The following is a 23,233-nucleotide window of genomic DNA, read 5'->3' on the forward strand; positions in this document are numbered from 1 at the left end:
CAACTATGGTCATCAGCGCTCTTTGGAATGTGTGGAGGCAATCAAAAACAATGAGAGCCCAAGAAGTCAAAGAATTGATTCTAGATTATGAGTGATGGACTTATGTGAAATGTGAGTTTCTTTGAGCCCATCATCAACATTATCAGTTATGTTAATATAAATCATCCATGTTTGTTGGAAATTTATGATGGCATGGCCCCCATGGTGGAAAAAATAAGGAGCATGATCGCATAGAAGCATTCTTCAAAAGAGTGCAAAAAATAATTGTTGATTGTTAGGATAAGATGGCCACACCTTTGGATCTCCTTACTTTATCTCTGAAATATTATATCTCAGATATACTTTCTTTGCCAATAGAGGTGGCACCATATAGAGATGAAGAGGTTGCTATTAGCTACAAGACTATATTCAAAAGAATGTTCCCAGATGCAGACATATGGAGCATTGCCTTGAATGAGTTTGGCCAATTCATATCTTCAAAGAATCATGATGTTTGTGCTCTTCAAGAAAAGAACAAGAAAGATGCTCCTGATGGTGGTACACACATGGCCAAGACTCTATTTACTTGAAACCTCTTTTAATAAAAATTCCTGCAAATACGCATCTTTTTGTTTTTGAACTTTCTCATTTTTCATTCATTACTATGTAGTATGATTTATGCTTTGTAATTATAAAGGTTGTATGAAAATTCAACAAGTTACGAGTTCTTCTTCAGCTGAGTGAAATCGAAGTACATACTCCTTATCCACTCAATTAAACACAACCAATTGGGTGCCGAAAAAACTAAGGATTTGGTCTTTGTGCACTCCAAGTTGCATCTTGTTACATGAGAGACCTAATTATGATGAGGGGGTGACAAACAATTGGTATCTAACTGCCAAATTTGTCCAACTTGGATACTACAGTTGCACAACTTGTCGAAGTCTCTATAGATGAGGCAACTTTTGCATATGACATGGCTAGTGGGAGTGACATTGTAGCCAATTGTGGTTCAAATTAAATTGAACTAAATGCTGATTTTGATGCTCTCGATGAAGAGCAATATTAAAAATCTTGAAAATTTGTTGCAATTTTCATTTTGTATTGCTATTTGACAAATCATTAAAAAATCATATTGTACATTTACAAGTATTTCCTTTTTTGCAAATTATAAGGTATTTAGATATTTTGTTTATTGGCAATTATGAGTAATAAGTATTACTATTTTCTATAGTTTTAATTTATATATATATGAAGCCCTACCCAAGGAAAAAATAAGTCTTACTCATGTACACATACTAGGACCGGCAACTTAGGTTTGGGCAAGCAGGAGTACAGATCCATTTCCGTTACAGAAAAAAACAGAGAAAAAATTAATCGTGAAAGAGTAAGGAAGGAAACATTAGAATCTAAAATTATCTAAGAGGAAAAGAAGTAAGAAATCAGAATCATATCTTGACAACCAAAAGCATAATCAATGAGGCTGACAAGCACACCCATGTTCAAAGCAATGTAAAAGAGAACGGCTTACGGCATCCTACTCCTCTTAACATACAATGAACAAGCTACAAGTACAATACATTGAACTTACATTGAGAGGTGCAGCCAAAATAGGCACAGTACAACTGGGTTATAAAGAAAGAACGCCAACCTGCTCAGAGATAAGTTTTGCAGCTTCCAAAATGTCAATGATGCTCCCTATACCACCTCCTATAGCAACACCCTGCAATGCCAAGTAAATTAGTCAAAATATGAACTTCATAAAATTGAGAGAAATTTTATATGAGAAACTTTACCAAAAGAAAATATATTATAGTGCTTTCTTTTGTATAGCACAAAACTGCTTTGAAATAGTTTAATAAGGACAAAAATATTGACCAGAAAGTTTCAAACTTAACCGTCTTTTCCTTCTGTTCTGAATCTTCAGGAGACCAGCCTGCATCCCTCAAAGCTTCTTCAGATGCACACAACGCATAAGATATAAACCGTGCCAAATATTTCTTGTCCTGCTCTGAGAAATAAGGTGCAAATTTAACACAAAACAAAAACAAAACAAAAAAGATTAACATCAGTATTACCAAATTCAACAAAACTTAAAGAAAAGATTTTACAAATAATGGTTGGTGATGGGTAACTCAAATAAAAAATAAATCAGCAAAACATGTAATAGATATCCATGTACAAGTAAAATTGTCACTTTACATTTTGGGAATGCACCAAAATATTTGTCTTTTGTATAAAAGAAAATTCCTAATTTGGATAGGAGTTTGCAAATTCCAAAGGATAAGGTAATTGGAGAAAACTAGCCACTTTTGACATAAAAGTTTGCAACACATATTAACAAATATGAGTTACAAAATGAAAAATGAACCTATTATCTTGCAATATCCATCATACCATATATGAGAACAAACTAAGATTTTCATACCATAGATTAGAAAATAGTGCTTGCTAACAAATAGTCAACTTTTATGACAGCTGAGTCTCGCCATACACTTTCAAAAACCTAAATAATCATAAGACTGTGCAGATGATGAACATGGTAAGACTACTAGCACTGTCATTTTCAGAGTTTGAATTTTAGTCCAACTTGTCATTCATATTTTTTGGGTTTTCCCATGGCTAAAAGAGAAACATTAGACACCAAATTTTCACACTTTCCTTCTTTTTATTGTGTACAGATGTGAAAGAATGAACACACAGCCGACTTTTAAGTAGTAATTTGGGACCATTAAAACAAAGTTGGCCCTGTTAAGCATGTGCGAATAAACAATTGACAATTGAATTTTAAATTCTTTGGCACAAAGACTTATCAAGTTATCAAGGAGATCATTTCACCTATAAATTCAAACCTCTATTACTGTTAATTGAGATCATGGTCAAGGGTTTTGGGATTAGGTGTGCCATACACCTTGCATGTCCTAATGTTTGAATTATTTAATTATTTATTATTTTATCTGTCCTCATGAAATGGGACGTCCCACTTTATTCCTTGGCCATTATGCCATGTGTAATTATTGGTATTACATATGTGAATATGTGAGTAGAAAAAAGTCTGAATATCTTGTCATTAAGATGTATAAGAGTGTCTATAACAAAGATAATGGTGTGAGAGATATTATGATGTGTAAGAGTGTTGATGAGAAAGTTACATAGTGCAGTTATAAGAGCATTTTTATTATTAGTTGGGCATGAAGTGTAACTAGTGCTTCATGAGGGAATGTTTGGGAGTCACATATGTCCACTTGCATAATGTAGGTCAAAAAAGCTTGTATAAGAATCATTTTCTATTCTAGGATGCTCCACACATGTCAAAACTGCTCCCCCTGAGATATTGCTCCCCCAAACTCACTTCTCCCCCTTTGACATCAATGACAAAACCAACCCACAAAAGCTGAAACCAACCTGCATAATTGAAATGGGGCTGAAAGAATGTGACAATAAAATAACTCCCGCTGAGTCCAAGTAGGCAGCTCAATGATGGAGTTGAAACACTCCAAGCTTCTCCTTTTTGATATCATCAAGAGTGTATAAATTGTTAGCAACCCTACTTGCATTTGCAATAAGTTTACCATCATTTATAACTTTACAACAATCTGAATTAAAACTCAAACTATGTCCTTGATCACACAACTGGCTCACACTTAATAAATTTTGCTTCAAACCATCTACATATAGAGCATTCTCAATTTTTGTCACACCATCATTCAAAACAAGTGTACTTGTACATTTGATTTTTGTTGAAAAATTACTACCAAATCTTACCTTACCTTCATTAGTTCTTTTGAGAATAAAAAACATTTTTGTCTCCAATCATATGCCTAGAACAGCCACTGTCAATATACCATTTGTCTTTTTCATTTTGTGCATGGGGGATTGTTTGGACAATCAGAGATTCCACAAGCACTTCCTTCTCTTTCTTCTTCCAAACCTTAGCAACATCCTTTGCCTTTTCCACACACTCATCCTTTTTGCTCTGTTTAGAAAAATCTGCCATTTCATTTTTACAAACTTTTGCAATGTGACCAGCATTATTACATTTATAGCATACTATATTGTAATTCCTTGGAGAAATAAAAGAATTCCAACTCCTAAAACTGAAATCATTCCTTGTAAACCTTTTGCAATTGATGGCTTTGTGTCCAAAATAGTTGCAAGAAAAACAATAACCATTGAAAAAGGAATTATTGAACCTGTTCATATGTCCTTGCCTTGAGATAGGAGGCATCTTGAAAGTATTATTTCTGACTTTTGATGATGAATCCATTGTGCCACTAGCATTTGTCTTCTGCTGTCCATCTTTTGCAGAGATAGAACTTTGACCTTCTTCAAGACCAACTCCACCCTTATCAGAAGATTGTTTTTGTGAGCTCAAGATGTCATCCAATGACATAGAACCTTTCTGATTTATACTCTCATGATTCAACAGTGATGAAGATTTATCTAACCTTCTGAGAGAGACAATCTCAGGCTCAAGTTTCTCACAGCTTACCTCTTTTAGCTTGATCTGATTTTTTAGTTCTTCACTCTTCTTAGCTTCCTCAATCTGGATTTTCAAGTTATCTATGAGCCTTTCAGCATCATCAAGAGCTTGTGATTTCCTCATTTTTTCTTTACTTTCTTCTTTGAGCAGTAGCTTCAAATTCAAATTTTTCTTTTTGAGACTTTTAATCTTGCTTAGAGCACTTAACAATTCTTGTTCAAGATCCACTTCTCCGTCTTCTTCATCAAAAACATCTTCATCTTCTTTATTTTCAGCATGAGCTTCTTCTAGAGCCATAAACAAAATCTCAACACTTTGAGATTCTTCATCACTTTCTTCAGATGAATCACTATCCTCTTTTGAATATAGACTCTTTCTGGATTTCCACGTCTTCTTATCTTTTCTTCTGTATTTCTTTTTGTTATACTTAGGCTTCTTTTCATAACTACTATCTGCATTATTCTCATATGGACATTTGGCTGCAAAATGTCCAGTTTTTCCACAGTTAGAACACTTGAGAGACATCTTCTTCTTGTTCTTCCTTAACTTTCTCATGACAAATGGTTCTTCTGAATCAAAATCATCATCCGAACTATCACATGAACTATGCTCTTTTTGCTTGCCTTTCTTTAATGCTTTGAAGGCAGTCTCCCTCTTTGATGACTCTGTGTTTGTCCTCATCTCATATGCAGTCAATATACCATTGAGCTTGTCAATGGACAATTTATCAAGGTCAACCATCTCCTCTATGGCTGAAATCTTTGCATCAAAGCTTAAAGGTAAAGACCTTAAGATTTTTTGAATAACCAAACTATCTTCAACCTTCTCGCCAAAATCTTTAAGCAAATTCACTACTTCATCTACCCTTAGGAAATAGGTGCAACATTTTCATCTTCTTTTATTTTCAAACTTTCAAACTGCATTCTGTGAGTTTGAAGTTTGACCTTCTTTACTTTTTAATCTCCTTCATGTGCCTTCTTGAGCTTATCCCACATGGCTTGAGTAGTGTCATAGTGCATGACTTTTACAAATTCAAATTCTGACAATCCAGACAATATAGCAGTCATAGCCTTAGCGTTGCTTTCAAAAGCTTTCCTTTCATCAACAGTGGATGGAGAATTTTGAGGAACTATATAGCCTATCACCACGCAATTCCAGACATCAAAACTGACAGACATTAAGTAAGCTCGCATTTTGACACACCAAAAAGCATAATTTGATCTATCAAACAAAGGAGCTTTGTTCGTTGCCAAACCTTCAAGAGCATTCATCTTTGTGCGTCAACATAATCAACCTTCAAGCTTTTAAGCCTTAACAGAAGGCACGTGCTCTGATACCAATTGAAGAGCACACAATAAACACTAAGGAGGGGGGGTGAATCAGTGTTTCATATTTTTACACAAATCAGTATAAGAAACCCCAAAAGATATGCAGTAAGATAAATAACATAGTAACACAAAATTTCTCGTGGAAAACCCTTCCGGGTAAAAAACCGCAACATAAAGATTTCTTATTAAACTTGAACAATTGGGCACCAACCCAAATTACAGAGAGAGTACCAACTCTCCACTCAGCACCAACTAAGAAAAATAGAGGCACCAACCCCATAGCAAAAGAGAGCACCAACTCAAATGCCAACCAAAAAGGGAAACTCACGGCTCCTTCAATACTTTGCTCAAAGAAAACCTGCTCTTAGATTTGAATTTTTCAAACCTTACACACAACCAAGCTCTTCTCATATAGTTCTTTGCAACCAGCTCAACAAAACAGTGACATAATTTTATCTAGCAACAACACAAACAATAACTTGTCTCAATTAACCTGTATCAAAACATATGCCAAATCTCCAACACAGATAACCTGTAGTGACGTATTCACACATCGCCCCATTGCAAATGGGGACCCCTGCTTTTTGCTTTCTAGGGTTTGTTTTCTAAGTGTTTAGGGTTTGTCTGTTAGCCTTTGCATTTTGAGTGTCGCCAGGGGATCAATAGGATGGTAGGCTTTGCTTGAGCCAGGGGAGTCAGCAGGTGCTCCAGGTTAGGGTTTCTTTGAGAGTCTTCCTTAGGGCCTGGTTTTGCTCTTGTTGCTAATTGTGTCTTGCTTTGTGAGTGGGTATCATTCTTGAAGGTCCGAGCTAGGTCCAGTTGGTGAGTGATGAAGTTTGGAATGCCCTGATCCTGAAATTTGGCTAAGTCTGGAATGCCCTGATCTTGAAATTTGGCTAAGTCTCGAATATCTTGATCCTGAAATTTGACTAAGTCTGGAAAACTGAAGAATCCTCCAAAAACTAGATTTTGCAATATAACCCCTGGAGGTCCGAAACCACTCTCAAACATCCTGGAAGTATATATGGAATATAACTTAAAGTATAAGTCACTTATACTTAAATGTTATATTCCATAAAATGATCCTGACGGAGAGTCCAAAATGTCAAATTTCGCTCCTGACCCTTCCAAAGGGTCCAGAGGGAAAATCAACCTAAGACTCATTTCTTGCCTATTTTGACCAAATTTTGATTTGCAAGGCATTTTGAAGGGAAGGGTAGACATGTTTGGATGTTGGAAATGTTTGAAAGCTTTAAAAAAATGAAGGATTCTAGCCAAGAAGGTGAAATTCGCTCCTGACCCTTCCAAAGGGTCCAGAGCGAAATTCCTTGCAAGCCTATTTTTTTGACCTTGCTTAGACCACAAACCATGTCTCCTGGGTGAAGAATGATGTTTTGTTACCTTCCAGAGAAGATTGGAGTTGAAAAGATGAAGGATCAAGTCAAGAATGAGATTTTCGCTCTTGACCCTTCCAAAGGGTCCAGAGCGAAAATCCTCCTAGACCTCATTTCTTTCCTTATTTGGCCAAGTTTTGATGTCCAAGGCATGTTGAAAGAGAGAATGGGCATATTGAAACCCTTAAGGACATTTGAAGGAGTTAAGGAATGAGTGTTTTGGCCAAGGAAGGAAATTTCGCTCCTAACCCTTCCAAAGGGTCTAGAGCGAAATTCCTTACAAGCATATATTTTTAACCTTGCTTGAGCTTAAAACCTTGTTCCTAAGGCGAAAAGAGATGAAATTTCACCTTGCAAAGAAGATTGGGATTGAAAAAATGATGATTTTGGGCTAGAAAAGGAAAATCGCTCCTGACCCTTCCAAAGGGACGGCGAAATTGTGTAAAACCTATCTTTTCCCTTAGTTTCATGCCAAATCTAGTGTGGATCATGATTAAAGAAGTCCTTAGGCATGTCCTTGAATGGTCAATAATTATCAAGTTTGAAAGAATTGAGCCAAAATGAGAATTTCGCTCCTGACCCTTCCAAAGGGTCTAGAGCGAAAATCCTAAAACCCATCATTTTCTCCAAAATTTGTGCCCAACCAAGCCTAGACCAAGGTAAAAGATGCCCTTGTGATTGCCCTTGAGTTGATGGTTGTCTCCAGAAGTGATGATTTTAGGCCAGAGGAGGAAATCCGCTCCTGACCCTTCCAAAGGGTCCAAGGCGAAAATCCTTCAATTACCTATTTTGCCTTGCAAAATCAAGATAAACTTGGGTTGGATGAGAGAAGAAAAGTGTTTCCTTGCCTTGTGAGGTGGATTGAAGTTGAAATGATGAAAAAATAAGCTACAAACAAGAAATTCGCTCCTGACCCTTCCAAAGGGTCCAAAGCGAAATTCTTCATCTGCCTATTTCCTCCTTGTGTCAAGTCAAGACTAGGAGTCCTAAGGCGTAGTTGAGGTTCAAATGATGTTACTTTGCCCTACAAGATGAATTGAAGTGAAGGAGATGAGGAATTGAGACCTAAAGCTTGGATTTCGCTCCTGACCCTTCCAAAGGGTCCAGAGCGAAATTCCCAGTATCACCTAAATTGCTCACAATGACAATCAAGAAATGGATTCCCAGGCCTTGGTGGAGAAAAGACTAGTGTATGCTTGCCTTGGAAGGTATTTTGGAATAAAGACATGATGGAGTTTGTCCAAAAGTGCAAAATTCACTCCTGACCCTTCCAGAGGATCCAGGGCGAAATTCTTATAGGGCTTGTCCCTGGAAAGACTCTTGAACAAACTTAATTTTGATGTCTTCTTGTTGATGATTTAAGGTATAAAATGCTATGTTGAAATGAATTTATTATGTGTCCTTAATCATCTTTTTGTTTGTCTTGCAGTTAAAAGGCAACCTTCTCCAGTCCGGCATCAACACGGACGACCTTCTCCAGTCCAGCATCAACAAGGACGACCTTCTCTAGCCCAGCATCATCAAGGACAGCCTTCTCCAGTCCAGCATCGTCAGGGACGACCTCTTCCAGTCCACCATTTGAAGGAAAGGTACACCATCCATCCTGCACATCGAAGACAAAGGAAGTTAAAGCAAGGGTTCATTGAAGAAGCAGACAGTTTCAGAAGAGTTAATTAAAGCTAGCTTCTCAGCAACATCAAATTGAATATCTACCAAGTTACAAGTGTCAAACAAGGTGGCATCCCAGTCATCACTCCTCCAGTCGGATTGGTCCACCTCAACGTGTCCAGATTCAATGTACCTGACTCATGGGAGATGGCACAAACTTCGATGTACCTACCCCGGTTCTCCATTGGTCGAATATTCCAGAGAAGACATGTGTCCAAATAATGCAATTATTTCATTGGCCAAAATTGAGTTTGTTGTAACAAACCCTAATTAGGGTTTTCATTGTAAAATCTCGGCCATTGATCTCAAATTGATCTGAGCCATTGAATTGTATTGAGGGCGCTATATAAGCCTTGGCTCCTCATTTGTAAAGGCTAATAGTTAGTCAGTAGTTAGAAGGTTAATAGTTAGTTCATAGAGGTTAGAATAGCTAATGATTAATAGCAAATAGAATAGCAGTTAGAGTATAATAGGAAGAGAAGGCAAAGATTGTTGCCAAGATGTTGTTGTAAAAGACTTGTAAAACTTCATTGAAGAAATGGTGAAATCTATGGGTCGATTCAACAATTTGCATGGTCTCTATACTTCTCAGATTTGATTTCATGTTATTAGATGAGTGGAAGAAATGTGTTTGATTGATGGTGAAATTCATATATCCATACTACTAACAGTTTGTTGATTGCAAACTTGCCTTGTGTAGTCAACTGGAATCATTCAGTTTAAGCTTAACTTCAATCATCGCTTCTTCACTGATGTGCATCAACCTGATGGTGTCTATGCTTGTAGCGATGATCTGAACATCATAAAGTTTTCCTCCGAAGATTGCACTAACCTTGTGGAGATGGTCCTAGGATGTCAAAACAAGACTTAGTTAGAATTTCATCAAAGATCAATCATTGCTCCTACATTCTTAGTGTCAGAATTAGATCCTTTCCTCGCCCTCATCCTTTTCCTTTTTTTTTCAAAATCTAGACTAGTGAAATCCTGTGTTCCAGCAATATTCAAAGCAAATCAGACATTCAGTCATCAAGTGTAAATCCCCTTGTGATTCCAGCAAAATCACATCATACCACAAAGAGCTTATCCACGAGTAGAGAACCTACGTAAAAGAACCTTGAAGTTTCACCGATTGATCCTTCTTTGCGATATCTTCAGCATTCGGTAACTTTACTCGAGAGGATAAGATACCTCTGGGTATTTTATTCTGTGTTTGGTCATGCATAAAAAACACATCCACATAACCTTAAACAAAAACTCAACTAAGGAACTGTTGACGTGTATTTTGTACACAACCAAACACAGAATAATATACCCAAATGGTACCTTATCCTCTCTTGATTAAAGTCTCTGAATGCTGAAGATATCGCGAAAAGGATCAATCAGGGTGACTTCAAGGTTCTTCGTTGTAGGATCTCTATGTGTGGATAAGCACCAGTGGTCGTTGCAAATGTTGTTTCTTCAAGGGGTCTTACGCACTTTCTGAGAAAGCTTGTCCGTGTTACTCTCGTTTGACTGCAGGAACAGGATTTTCCTAATACTAACAGATTCTCAAAAATAGCAAAAGATAAGGGTTTCAAGAGATGAATGCTAATCTAATCCTAAGAATGACTCAATGTAAGCTGGACTTGGTAAGATTCTACCAATTTCAGTATTGCCAAGGAATTACAACTCTACTGGAATTGATGCGATCTTCTAAGGTGATTTAGTGATTTTCAAATCATCAAGGATATAGATACTATCATAAAGATACATATCAATATTTCAACAATGATTGAATGTTTAAGCAATCTCAATATCTCCAGTTGACCACACAAGGCGTCCTTACAATCAGTAAGAAGCTAGTGGTTTGGAACATGAATCTCACCAAAGATCAAGCACAACACTTAGTCCTTCAAACTTAAACTTAAATACTACTTCGACTGAGAATGATTCAAGAAGATAAACAATCATGAAGATAGCCACAAGTATTGCAATAAAACACCATAACTTCAATATTTTATTGATCTCAAAGCCAAATAGACAACAATTGTTCAAAATTCTTTCTTCACTACTCAATCTTGCTACACAATAACTTTCTTCTCTAAGCTCTCTCTCTTCTCTAACTTCTAACTATTATCAAAATGAAAATGAGTGAGGGTATATATAGCATCCTCAAATACAATGAATGGCCCAGATCGAAAGAAAATCAACGGTTGAGATTTTGACACCTAAACCCTAATTAGGGTTTGTTACAAAAAAGGTCCCCATTTAGATGAACATTATTAAATGCATAGCCAAATATTTAATTGGCACAAATATCGAGGAAACATAGACCAATAGGAAATAAGCTGCCACATCATCCTATAACAACTTTTCATCTAGATTTTTGTTCCCTTTCCTATGCTCCTTTTTAGCATATCCAACGAATCTGGACACAATTCCCTCAATCTCAGCAATGGGAATCTCAGGAAGATTCTTCATCCGTTCTTCCAAATGAATGACCTGATCAAAGGCAATGAGAAGAACTGTCTCCCATCTAGGTTCAAGTTCTTTGATCTTCTCAATCAGGAACATGGTAGTGAACATCAGGTCTCGTTGCTCATCTGTGATGACGTTCTCCTCTTTGCAAAAGATGACCTTAACTCTCCTCCTCCAACTCTTGGATGTCCACATCTGTCTCAATCTCGATCCGCCTGCCAAGAATAGCACACAATACTTCAAACACCTTATCTTGAATTGGATGGATGATACCTTCAACTTGACTGCATTTGGTGCTGATGTCTTCAAAAAGGACCTCTTTCATCTGGAGCAGAGCTGACCACTGTAGGAGGTTATGAGTTCCTCCATCCATTATCTTTTCTTGTGCCACGATCCGTCTTGGTGTTTGTCTTATTACTTGCAGGACAGGAATGATAACATCTCTAGTGTGAGTGAAAGCGGCTACAGTTATCATTAGATTATGGATAATCTCAAGGACCTGGATAGCTCGGTGAATTGTCTTCATCATTCTTGTTGCAAATTCAACGGCTACCGTGTGGGATTTATCAATCCAAGAGCTCATAAGCTGAACCAGGCTCTTGACCCTTTCTACTTCGCCAACTAATTCAAGAGGAAGTGCTTGTAAAGGAGATACTGCTGGATCCTGACGTCTCAAGGGCTGATTGAGATGACTAAAATAGCCTCTCCAAGCATTGACCTCTCTCTCAAGCTTCCTATTCTTTTCCATTTCTTCTCTAAGTTTGTCTTTAAGTGCTTCATATGAATTGGTTGCCTCTTCCATCACTTGTTCGGTGGTAAGTGGACCAAGCTCGAATGTCTCTAAGTCATACTCATCTGCAAGAATCTCATCCTCATACTTGTCCACCACTGGTGTAGCAATTTGCAATTTCCTGGATCCTGTTTCATCCCTCATTACCTTGGACATCTTTGTGGCCTTCTTCTTTTCCATTACCTCTTGAGAATTTCCTATGAGGCTTTCTAAATCAAATACATCTTCTTCTTCTTCAACCACAATCACCCTTGTCAGTCTCTCTTTTAACCAATCCGGGATGGCGGATCTTGTTTCTCTTACTTGTATCTCTTTAGGCAGTGGTTCATCCTCTTGGAGAGGAGATGTCACTTCATCATCATTCTTCTCATGTAGCTCATTAGCATCAACTTGGGGAGATTGACCTAATGAATATTGAGGCATCTGTCCCTTCTCCGGCTTGTCATTTTGCACTATGGATTCCATAGATTCATCAACTTCAGGTACCATCCTCCCTTGATCTTCTCCTTGGCTTGCCTTCTTTTCATGTCGAGAAGATGTGTTTGATGGGCGACCAAGATTGGCTTCTTGTTTCCTCTTGGAAGGTTCCCTTTTCTCAGGTCTTTCTTTCCTCTTTGCACCTCTAGGATGAGAAGTGTTCTCACTTACGCTTGCTTCTCCTTCTTCTGGTCTTGCCTCCAAAGTAAAAGTCATTGATACATTCTGCTCTCTCAACTTCTGATGTTGTACATCCACCCATCTGCAAGTACATGATAAAACAGGAGCCATCAAAGCTCTCAAATTTAAAACCTCAGGCTCATTCCAATCTATCTTCACTCCTTTATCTTCTTTGTCATAGGACGACTGGAGGTATCTTCCATTATCTTGGGCTTGATCAGCTACCCTATAAACTTTGCATTTCCTGATGAAATCTAAAGGTAGCCTGGAATGCATCTTTCTTTTAACCTCTAAATCACTTGGGAGATTCATCCAAAAGTCCTCCACTTGAAACTCATGTTTGTAGTTCTTACCAATTGCCTCCTCCATATAACCGTGAGGGTCAAAATTCTCCCGCGAGGCAAAAGATGTGAATGAATATAAGGCTAATTCCTTCTCTGCATCTTCTGAGGCTTGGGTGTTAGGACATACTTCAAGTGAATTCCCTAGTATGATGGGCACGGGAATCCCATTTCCATGCTTGTGTCTGGATGCCTTTGCATACGCTACCAACTATCTAGTCACCTCAAGTAGGACTATCCTGTCTGTCGGATACCTCGGCAACATGTAGGGAGGTGAAGGACACCCATGAACTCTAATGTATGTAAACTTTTGAAACTGGATGAACCATGCACCATACTTCTTCACAAGTTCTTGTGCATCCGGAGATAGTCGATTATGAATCCCACCTTGCAATATCCTAGTGATGTTCATCATAGAGGTCTCATTGACTAACTTGTAGTCACTTCTAGGCGGATGATGCAGATGAACATAAGAGTCACAAACTATCACTTCTCTGGGTCCTCTTCCAATCACTCCTCTGTGAGGTAACCCTGCATACTCGAAACTCCTAATCAAGGCATATATAACATATGAGCTCATGTGGAATGATTTGGTAGGTCTTAGCCTTCTCAACTGCACATCCAGACTATTGCTAATAATTCTGGCCCAATCCTTTTCCTTGGACTATTACTTGAATGAAGAAGAACATCCACTTTTCGAAGTAGAAGGCTTGAGGAGCCCCTGTAACTCGATTGAGCAAAGTTATCAAATCTTTGTACTCCTCCTGGAAGTCGATCCTATGCAGTGTGTTGGGAATCTTGTTCAGGCGAGGCCGACTTTTGAGCAACCAATTCTTATTGATGAGATTCAAACATGTGTCGAGATCATCTTCATACATTGACCTGGCTCCTTCTAAGCTTTTGTAAATCATTTCTTTATGCTCTGGAAGATGAAGAGCTTCACTTATAGCTTCCTCTGAAAGATAAGCTAAGGTGTTCCCTTCCTTGGATACGATCGACCTTGATTGTGAGTCATAGTGGCGAGCGCACTCGATCATCAGCTCATGACACTTGACTGCTGGAGGGAAACCTGCCGCCTTGATGATGCCACTTTCAATTATCTTCTTCGCAACGGGTGATGGCTTGCCAATGTAGGGGACCTCTCGAAACTTCCTCACATTGAAGTTTCCTAAGTTGTGTCTCCGATATTACTCCATTTGGACACAATCCTGGTCTCCAATTCGTCATTCTTTTGATCTTCCTTGATGAGAGCCGGGCGACTAGTAGATGCTCCTGCCTTTGGAGTCGCCATCTTGATACCTACACAACATTTCAAAATTAGTCCTTGAGCATTAAAGGGTATAAAATAAGACTTAAAAGGAAGATTTAAGATATTAATTAGGAAACTTCATGATAAATCTAGAGTTATCATTTCCTAATTAATTAATCAACACTTAGACTTTTCTAAAAAAAGTGCCCAAAAATCAAGTCTTGAACAAGGATGTTAAGATAATTTCGCCATACCTCCTCTTGAATATTCAAAAAAATGATAAAAGAAAACTAGACTTTGAGGGACAAGGCCTAGATTATAGTCCTCTCTTGGATGAATTGCGCCTCCTCTAGCTTCAAAAAGAATAAATTCCACCCTCCTTAGCCTTCAACACTTAGTAGAAATTCGCTCCAAACAAGCTATATTTCGCTCCTCCAATTTGCTCTTCAATTTCGCACTTAGAAGGAATGATTGAATGATTTGAAATGCAAAGCAACACTCCTCCATTATATAGAGCGCTCACCCTACTCCCTTCAAGGCCGACTTGGCAAAAAAGGGGTAAAAAAATAAATAAAATCTCCAAAAAAGGGTGGCCGACTTGCAAAATAAAGGCACAATAATGCCTTGAGCGCTCATTAATAAATTTTAATTTTTAAGAAAATTAATTTTAGATGCCTCCAAGATAAAATTTCGATTATTTCAAGGTTTAAAATTAATTTATTAAATGCAAAATGCTTCTAATTTAATGCGAGTTTGATTTAAATTTTTCAAATGCCTCGAACTTAGCAAATTTGGTGATTTAGTGCAAATTGGGGAATATCCATGTTTAAACAAGGCTTAATGAAGCTTCATGATGATTTCGCCCTGGACCCTCTCCAAGGGTCAGGAGTGATTTTCCAATTTTAGCCTTGAATATTTCATACCTTGACTCTAAAATCTCCTGGAGGGTGAATTCATATCCAGTTAAGGTCTCGCATTTCAAATTTTAGCATTCTGCATGAGGAATTTAGGTGGAAATGTGGATTTCGCCCTGGACCCTCTCCAAGGGTCAGGAGCGATTTTTTCATTTTAGGTTGTAATCCACCTTAGCTTTGATTGTTGAACTCTCAACGCAATTTCCAAGATCTATTTCCTTGCATCACCAAGTTACTTCATCAAAAATCTTCAAGGAAATAATGCTTTTAGAGGAATTTCGCCCTGGACCCTCAGCAAGGGTCAGGAGCGATTTTCCTAATTTGGCTAAAAATTGACATTTTCTGAAGCTCAAAATTTCTTCAAGACATCTCAAATAGGTCTTTTTACTGAATTCCAGACTTAGCTCTATCCAACGTAGGAGAAAAAATGTGATTTTGGTGTTTTTCGCCCTGGACCCTCTCCAAGGGTCAGGAGCGATTTTTGCAACTTTGACTAGAAATCCTCATTTCCTTATCAAAAAACTTCTTCACCAAGCAAGATCATGTTTATGCATCCGAATTAAGCAAGAAAATCCTCTTTCCAAGTTTTTCACCCTGGACCCTTAGCAAGGGTCAAGAGCGATTTTTGCAAATTAGGCTCAATCCATCATCATTTTTCGTTGAAACTTTTACTCATTGCTGGGCAACGTCCTTCCTTATCCATCTCATCCAAATTTGCTTTGTTGTTGCAAGGTAAAATGAGAGTTTTTAAAATTTTTGCCCTGGACCCTCAGCAAGGGTCAGGAGCGATTTTTGTTCCCTGGCTTAGAATCATCAAGTTTTAGAGGCAAATCATTATTCATCACGTCTTTGGAGGCCTTTTTTACCTTAACATAACCTTGCCTTAGCACAACCTTGAAGGGAACATGTTGGTTTTATGATTTTCGTCCTAGACCCTCTCCAAGGGTCAGGAGCGACATTTTGGTTTTAGGCATATTCCTTCATTCTTTAGACTTCAAATCACCTCTAAGGCATAACACATCACGCCCTTCTCCTATCCAAGCAAGCTTTTGTCTTAATTCTACAAAAAAAGGAGAGAACCTTGGAAATTCGCTCTGGACCCTCAGCGAGGGTCAGGAGCGATTTTGATAATTGCCTTCAAAACCTTTACTCTCAACAATCCTTTTTCACTTCAAGGCAATTTAAACATCATTTCAAACTCATACCTAGGCTTAGCTTCGTTCAAACTTGGAGAAAAAGGTCCAATGTTAGGTTTTTCGCCCTGGGCCCTCAGCAAGGGTCAGGAGCGATTTTCCCTACTTAGCTTGATTGCTTCTTTGTTGGCCATCTAAATTATCTTCAATGGGTAAAACATACCTCCTTACATCCATTCCAATCATAAAAATCATTTTGTCTTGCAAGAAAAATGTGTTTTGAGAATTTCACTCTAGGCCTTCAGAGAGGGTCAGGAGCGAACTTTGCCATCTAGACCAAAATGCTTCACTTTTCACCTTAAAACCTCTTTGCTAAGGAAGATTTCATCTTGTATTGTGTTATGAATAGGATTTCATGCCCCAGAAAGGTCAAAAAATGTGCTTATAAAGAATTTCGCTCTGGACCCTCAGCAAGGGTCAGGAGCGAAATTGTCTTTCCTGGGCAAAACTCCTTCATCTTTGATCTTCAAACAAGTTTGGAGGCTTCATCACGCTCATTTCACCTTTCATCATGCTTTTGACATCTTAATTTGACCAAACAAGGCTAGAAATGACTCCAATAAGAATTTTCGCCCTGGGCCTTCAGCAAGGGTCAGGAGCGAAATTTAGGTTTTCAAAAAAGTCATTCATCTTTTCAAGTTAAAACTTTCTCAAGCGGATAGAGGGAGTTGTTCACTTTCCACTCATGCTCAAAACTTGGTCCTTTTCACTGCAAAAGAAGGAGAACCCAAAATTTTGCTCTGGGCCCTCAGCAAGGGTTAGGAGCGAATATGTGTTTGTTGCCCAAAATTCATCATTTTTCACACTTTCAAACCTTCAATTGCATCAAGTGACGTCCAATCTTCCTTCCGAGAGACCCTGCACAAAACAAGTTAGCCAAAGTCAGTGCCAAATAAGCTTAAACAACATTTTCGCCCTGGACCCTCAGCAAGGGTCAAGAGCGAAATCCTCTTTTTAGGCTAAACTGCTCAAAATTGAAGTCTCAAACCACTTCACAAGGCAAAGTCAGGTCATTTTCAAGGCCAGGAACCAGTTAGCAAGTCTTCTCAAAACAAGAAATTGTGCTTAGGATGAAGTTCGCCCTGGACCCTCAGCAAGGGTCAAGAGTGACTTTTGAATTTTAGGCATCATCTTACTTTCCAAAAATTGATCAAAAACCTCTCCAGGCAAGAACACACAATTTCACCCTCAAGCATGTCAACACTTAGTCAAAATTGTGAAGGAAATCCAGTCTACAAGGAATTTCACCCTGGACCCTTAGCAAGGGTCAGGAGCGAATTTGACATTATCAGGCTCTTGATCCATTTCATTCCCTATCTAACTTGGCCCACTAGACTCACTTTCCTCACCGACCATGCTCAGCTGACTCAGACTTGGAAACAAACTGGACCTTACCCTAAAAACCCCTATTCAATCTATACCTACCCTGAGACCTATTTGACTCCACTGACCTAACCAATTTGGCTCTCCTGAAAGGTTTACCTCATTCCATCAATCTCAATTCCTCAGGGAGATATCTAACAATTTTCCAAAATTTGACTGGACTTAGCTTGAATGATACCAAAAAAGAACCCTTAAGGATTAGCCCTAGTCCAGACAGACCACTCACTCAAAATCCTAAAAGCAGAGAGAAGAACAGACAGAGAGAAAGCAAAACAAAAGCAAAAAGAGGGGGTCCCCATTCAATCTGGGGCGATGTGTGAAATGGTCACAACAGGAACCTAAAGCAAAAATCTGAGAAGAATATTTTACTAGTAGTACTATGCCAATCTTCCCATACAGCACACTGCTCAAAAATTCATTGCTTTAAATCCCTTCCATACACACCCAAGGATGTGATACCAATTCACACAAACTCTTACTTAGAGATAAGAAATATGAAGGCTTATTAGCCGAACCATATTCTTCAACACACAAAAAAGGTTCATCCAACCCAATATTTTCCACCCTTTCATCCACTTGCAGCCTGCCTTCTCAAAAAAAAATACAAATCACACACATCCTTGATTGAAATAACTATGATACAAGAGCATCCGGGTTCACAATCAATCTTGCATCAACCAAACAAAATATATCTCAAGTTTAGTTCCCGTTCAATTTGGTTCTATTAGTTTTTTCTGCTACTTGGGAGAATCTTTTGATTCAGATGAGTTAAATTTGCTTAAGTTTAAAAGTGCATGCAAATTAGACAAGTTCCGTAACCTATGTCAATGCCCAAAGAGGTTCTCACAATCTCAGTGGCTCCCAACAAGGTTCTTGTAACCCCATCGACTCCCAACAATACTTTCATAACCCTTTCAAAATTATGTGTCAAAGTTTTCCTTGGGTTTCAAAACTCGTATCACATATTGCTAAAATTCTATCTAACTCTTTTGTTTGGAAATAAAGCTTTTTGAAGGCAGCATCAAAATTTTAGTGCAGTTTCAAAACCATCGTCAGTCACAACCTTAGTGATATAAGATTTCCACAATCCATGCATCCTGATGATGGATCACGGAGTGTGATCCGAAACGTTGATCTAAAAACTCGCACACGATCTTATCCAGAAATCTACTACAAGAAAAGTCACAACCTTGTCAATATCCAAAGCACTTTTTAGAACCTCCAAAAAAAGGTGAACCAAAAGAATTATTGGCAACATCACTAACATAATCAAGAAGAAGGAAACATCTTACGTTTCAGCATTTGAAGTTGGCTCCAGAACTAGCATCAATGCCCGATTAGGAGGCCAAGTGCTCAGTTATCGACTTATCGTGTTGTGGATTCTTGACTCAATCAATGAATATATTATGAATGGAATGTCAAGGCTACAATCTAGTGACGAGCTGGAGCATTTTCTGTGCAACAACCCAGGTTCAATTCCCAGCAGACATGCTCCAGAAGAATGAGTTTGTTCTGGCACAGACACTTGATAAGCCCCTAGAAGCTCCTGGTAAGAAAACCAATTGCAGCAGCAATTCAGGTGGTGGCTAACCTCAGATATATTAAGTTTGATCATTTTCATTCTCTACTATTGTTTCTATCTCTGACTATATATCTCGACTCTTGGTCCACTCGGTAGTTTTCAGAAAACTATTTATAGTCCATGTTGGTATTTGTTATAGTTTTCTAAGTTAGGGTAAGATTTATCATTTAAACACTATTAAAGTACTTCAGGTGCAGGTAGGCTGATAGGGTCAGCTTGCTCTTGAGCTTGGTCATGATCTCATATGCCAATTGGTGTTTAACTTGGACGCGACATTAAAAAATAATGTTTTACTTTTCCATATGGTTTCTTGATTGAGAACAAGCAGGTCCTCTGCCATTCAGTAAGTCATGTATTCCTTATAATAATGTATTTTATAGCTTAATTAATCGTTAATTAGCCACTGTCATTTTCGCATTCAGAAAACACAAATACAATTACTGAAACAAAAAAAATGCAAAAGAGAACATTAACCTTGGGGTGCAGCCAATATTCTTCGTCAAATTCTCCAACATTCTTTCCACGTGGCACAGCTGCAACCACCTGAGACGGGAGCTGCTCCAATGTACGAAGCACTGTTTCATTTTCAAACCCTTCCATGTTAAGGTCCTCGGCAGAAAGAGCCCTAACCCCACATTTCCCCTCAATAAGTGCCTCCCAACAAGCTTTCACTCCAGTTCCTAGTGGACTAACCATGCCGAGCCCTGGTATTTAAAACAAAAGTGAAATTCCTGTCAAATTGGTTCACGATCCAAACCAAAGGAACGAGCATGCCAGCAGCAAATCCCGTTGGAAGCAATCAATGATACAACATCCCACAGCAAATGGAAGTATTGAAAACAAAACACCGTCTATGTTACCAGTAGCTCAATGGTAGAGCAATCAGAGAATAGGAGGTGTTAGGTTTGAATTTTAGCTGTTCCCTACAAATTTAATAAATTTTAACATAAAGTATCCAATGCAAGAACTCTCATTTGCTCTACCACTCAACTGGTAAGTGCGGTCTAAGCCTGGATTGCTCTTCCAACAATTTATTGGTTTTAAAGTTCATTTTGAAATTAAAGAAAAAGGTGTGTGAGCAAGTCGATAAATACCAGTCACAACAACTCTGCGCTGGGGAGAAGTGGGAGGTGGACCAAAAACATCAGAAGCTGTAGAGTTGCTGAAATATCTCCTGTTTGTGCTTCTGAAGACATTGCAACGTTTTAGTCTGCTGTTCCATTTCTGTATGCGCATCATCATTCTTTTGCTTTGCTTGGAATGCCAGAGGGTTTTTGAAGGGTTTAAGGCGAACAACGTCTTTTATATTTTTATTTTGAATTGGCTCATTAACTCTTGATGAAATTATAGGGGAAGAGCACCAGTGGCCGTCATAGCTAACTTCACGCATTTACAGATCCTAAAGGATACATCAGATTTTGATTTTTCATATGCGACTTAACTACTTACAGTTATTGATTTGGCTTCTGGGTAGTAACGATGCACGCTGTGGAATCAATTATGTGCACAAAGGTAAAAAAGTACACATTTCAAAGTATCGTCTATACCTAACTAAAGATGTTCCAATAACCGTCAACTCAAAATCGCTAGTACTTGTTGACAAATGTCCCAATAGTGGTGCACAATGTTCCAATAGTGGTACACAAATGGGACAAATGTTCCAATAGTTGTGCACAAATGGACCAATTAATTACAAAAAATGATCGGCTATTGGTACAAAACAAAACAAATTTATTAATTTGTGTTTTCACTATGATGGCTATTGATGGGTCAACATGACAATAAGGTGACGGTTATTAGAACTATGTTATCTATTGGTGCTCTTCCCCTACATAATAACGTAAGATAAATATTAAAATGTGACACTCCAAAATCTAAACAATACCCTCAAAACACAAAATAATGAAAGCCTAGTAAAATTAAATATGATTAAAAAAAAACTAGTATATCTATATTTAAAAAATATAGTTAAATTATGTCGAGAGATATCTTATTATAGAAGGAAATCTCACAATTGCAACAATATTAGTAGTACACAAGAGTTTCAAAAATATGGATAATAATAGAGTTGCTTAATTAAGGATAATAATTATTGTTCCCTTTTAAATATTATGGCACTCTTCCACTATCATTTGAATGTAATAGTTTCACATAGTTGGAAACAAGTGGCGAGGGTTCTATTTTATTTGGAGTAATAAAATAACACCTCCACAAAAACCTAAAGATGGCATATTTCATGCATTTACCCGTCATTTGCATGTCAAATTGTTTCAAAATTGAATTTTTGTTTACGGACATTTTGATTTCATTGTAGATGCCTCTCGGCATAACTCGGCATAATTTTTAAAAAAATTTATGTATATTAAAGTAAAACTAAAATAGGACCATAACAATCATGGAACAAGAAAGCCTCATCTTGTTTGCAATACAAACATATCTACAAGAGGATAAGGATGGAAAGAAGGTGATACAATTTTTAAAAGGTGGAATATTGTATTGGACAAGAATTAATAACTAATCTATGGATGGATTTCTATAGATAGCATATTCCCTCCACATACACATTTTAGGGAGAATAAATATTCAAATATGGATGCAGCTATTCTCCACACAAAATAGCAATCCATACAATAGCTAAAATCCTCAAAACACAACAAATTTTCACAAGATTTACACTCGCCCAATTCTCATAGTCCACACCCACAATGTTGTTAAAACTCAAAAAATCAAACAAAAAACCATTGTGTTATGTAGATTTGTGTTTTTGAATAGGATATCATTTTGTGTGGAGAATAGCCGCAAGTTTCAAAGATTATCTCCACATACACTTTTAGCAAGTTGATTCATTATTATTAGCTTCATGTTTGTCAAAAAGAGTACCAACACAATTATGTAAAGCACACGACCACTAAATGCCATAGTAAAAATTAAGCACAAGATATTGTATGAATCCTCCAATTGCTAAAATGCTTTAGGTAACCAATAAAAACAATCCATTTTCTTTAAATCACTGGAAAAAATGAAAATAATAAATTGAGGGCTTTGTGAAGTTCTGAAAAAATAATGTTATTTTTATGTCATTTTGATTAAAAGTTTGTCATTTTGTCTAATTTTATTTCTTTAAACAAGGTAGTTGGATTGTTTGTTTTCCCCTTGTCTTCATATTTGATATAATTGTCATTATAAGGTAAGCAATTTATGCTATAGTGTCATGTTTTCACAACTTCATTTCTACAAAATGGGCATATTCTAATTTTCTACACCTTAGGTGTTCTACATCTATTAATCTTACATCTACGATCATTTGAGCTAGTCCTTAATTGGATTAATAGTATTTTTTCCTTTTAGTCAATTTGTGCTCATATACAATCTTTTTTGTTATGGTTTCATGTGAGGTTACACTCTTTGATATAGAATGCTTCTTTTTTTTAATCAATGTGTTTTGTTTATTTGGCAACTCTATTTTTTTCTTGCATGTACTTTTAATTTTCTTACTAAGGTTTAGACACTCTTGTATGTTAATGTCTCATTACTCATCCACTTATTGTTTTTCTTCATCCCTATATTTTTCTTTTTGCTTAGCTCTTCCTCTGTCACTATTTCTAGGTCAATAGTGGTTCTCCATAGTTTGTATTTTTAAGATAACTTGATGTCCATGTCATCAACAATTCTTTTCACATAAAAGTACTAGTTTTAGTTAATAGAATCTCATATTAAACTAAAGTTTTAATTTTGATACTATTATTATTAAATGCTTTTGAATTCTCTCTATCTAGCTCCATTTCCAAACTAATACACTAATGCTCCAAACTTCA

General features: G+C 37.4%; 1 protein-coding gene across 1 annotated transcript in view; it reads right to left on the minus strand.

The window, feature by feature from the left end:
* Positions 1-20,750, minus strand: part of LOC131073947 (3-oxoacyl-[acyl-carrier-protein] synthase, mitochondrial) — a 50,599-nt gene extending 29,849 nt beyond the window's left edge. The window contains exons 1-4 of the mRNA XM_058010476.1: positions 20,513-20,750; positions 19,893-20,122; positions 1,878-1,985; positions 1,631-1,702 (exon numbers count right to left, since the gene is read on the minus strand). Coding sequence (XP_057866459.1) covers positions 1,631-1,702; positions 1,878-1,985; positions 19,893-20,122; positions 20,513-20,660 — 558 coding nt within the window. The 5' untranslated portion in view covers positions 20,661-20,750. The remainder of the gene's footprint in view (positions 1-1,630; positions 1,703-1,877; positions 1,986-19,892; positions 20,123-20,512) is intronic.
* Positions 20,751-23,233: the final 2,483 nt, after the last annotated feature.

Source organism: Cryptomeria japonica, chromosome 9, assembly GCF_030272615.1.
Source record: "Cryptomeria japonica chromosome 9, Sugi_1.0, whole genome shotgun sequence".
Taxonomy (NCBI): domain Eukaryota; kingdom Viridiplantae; phylum Streptophyta; class Pinopsida; order Cupressales; family Cupressaceae; genus Cryptomeria; species Cryptomeria japonica.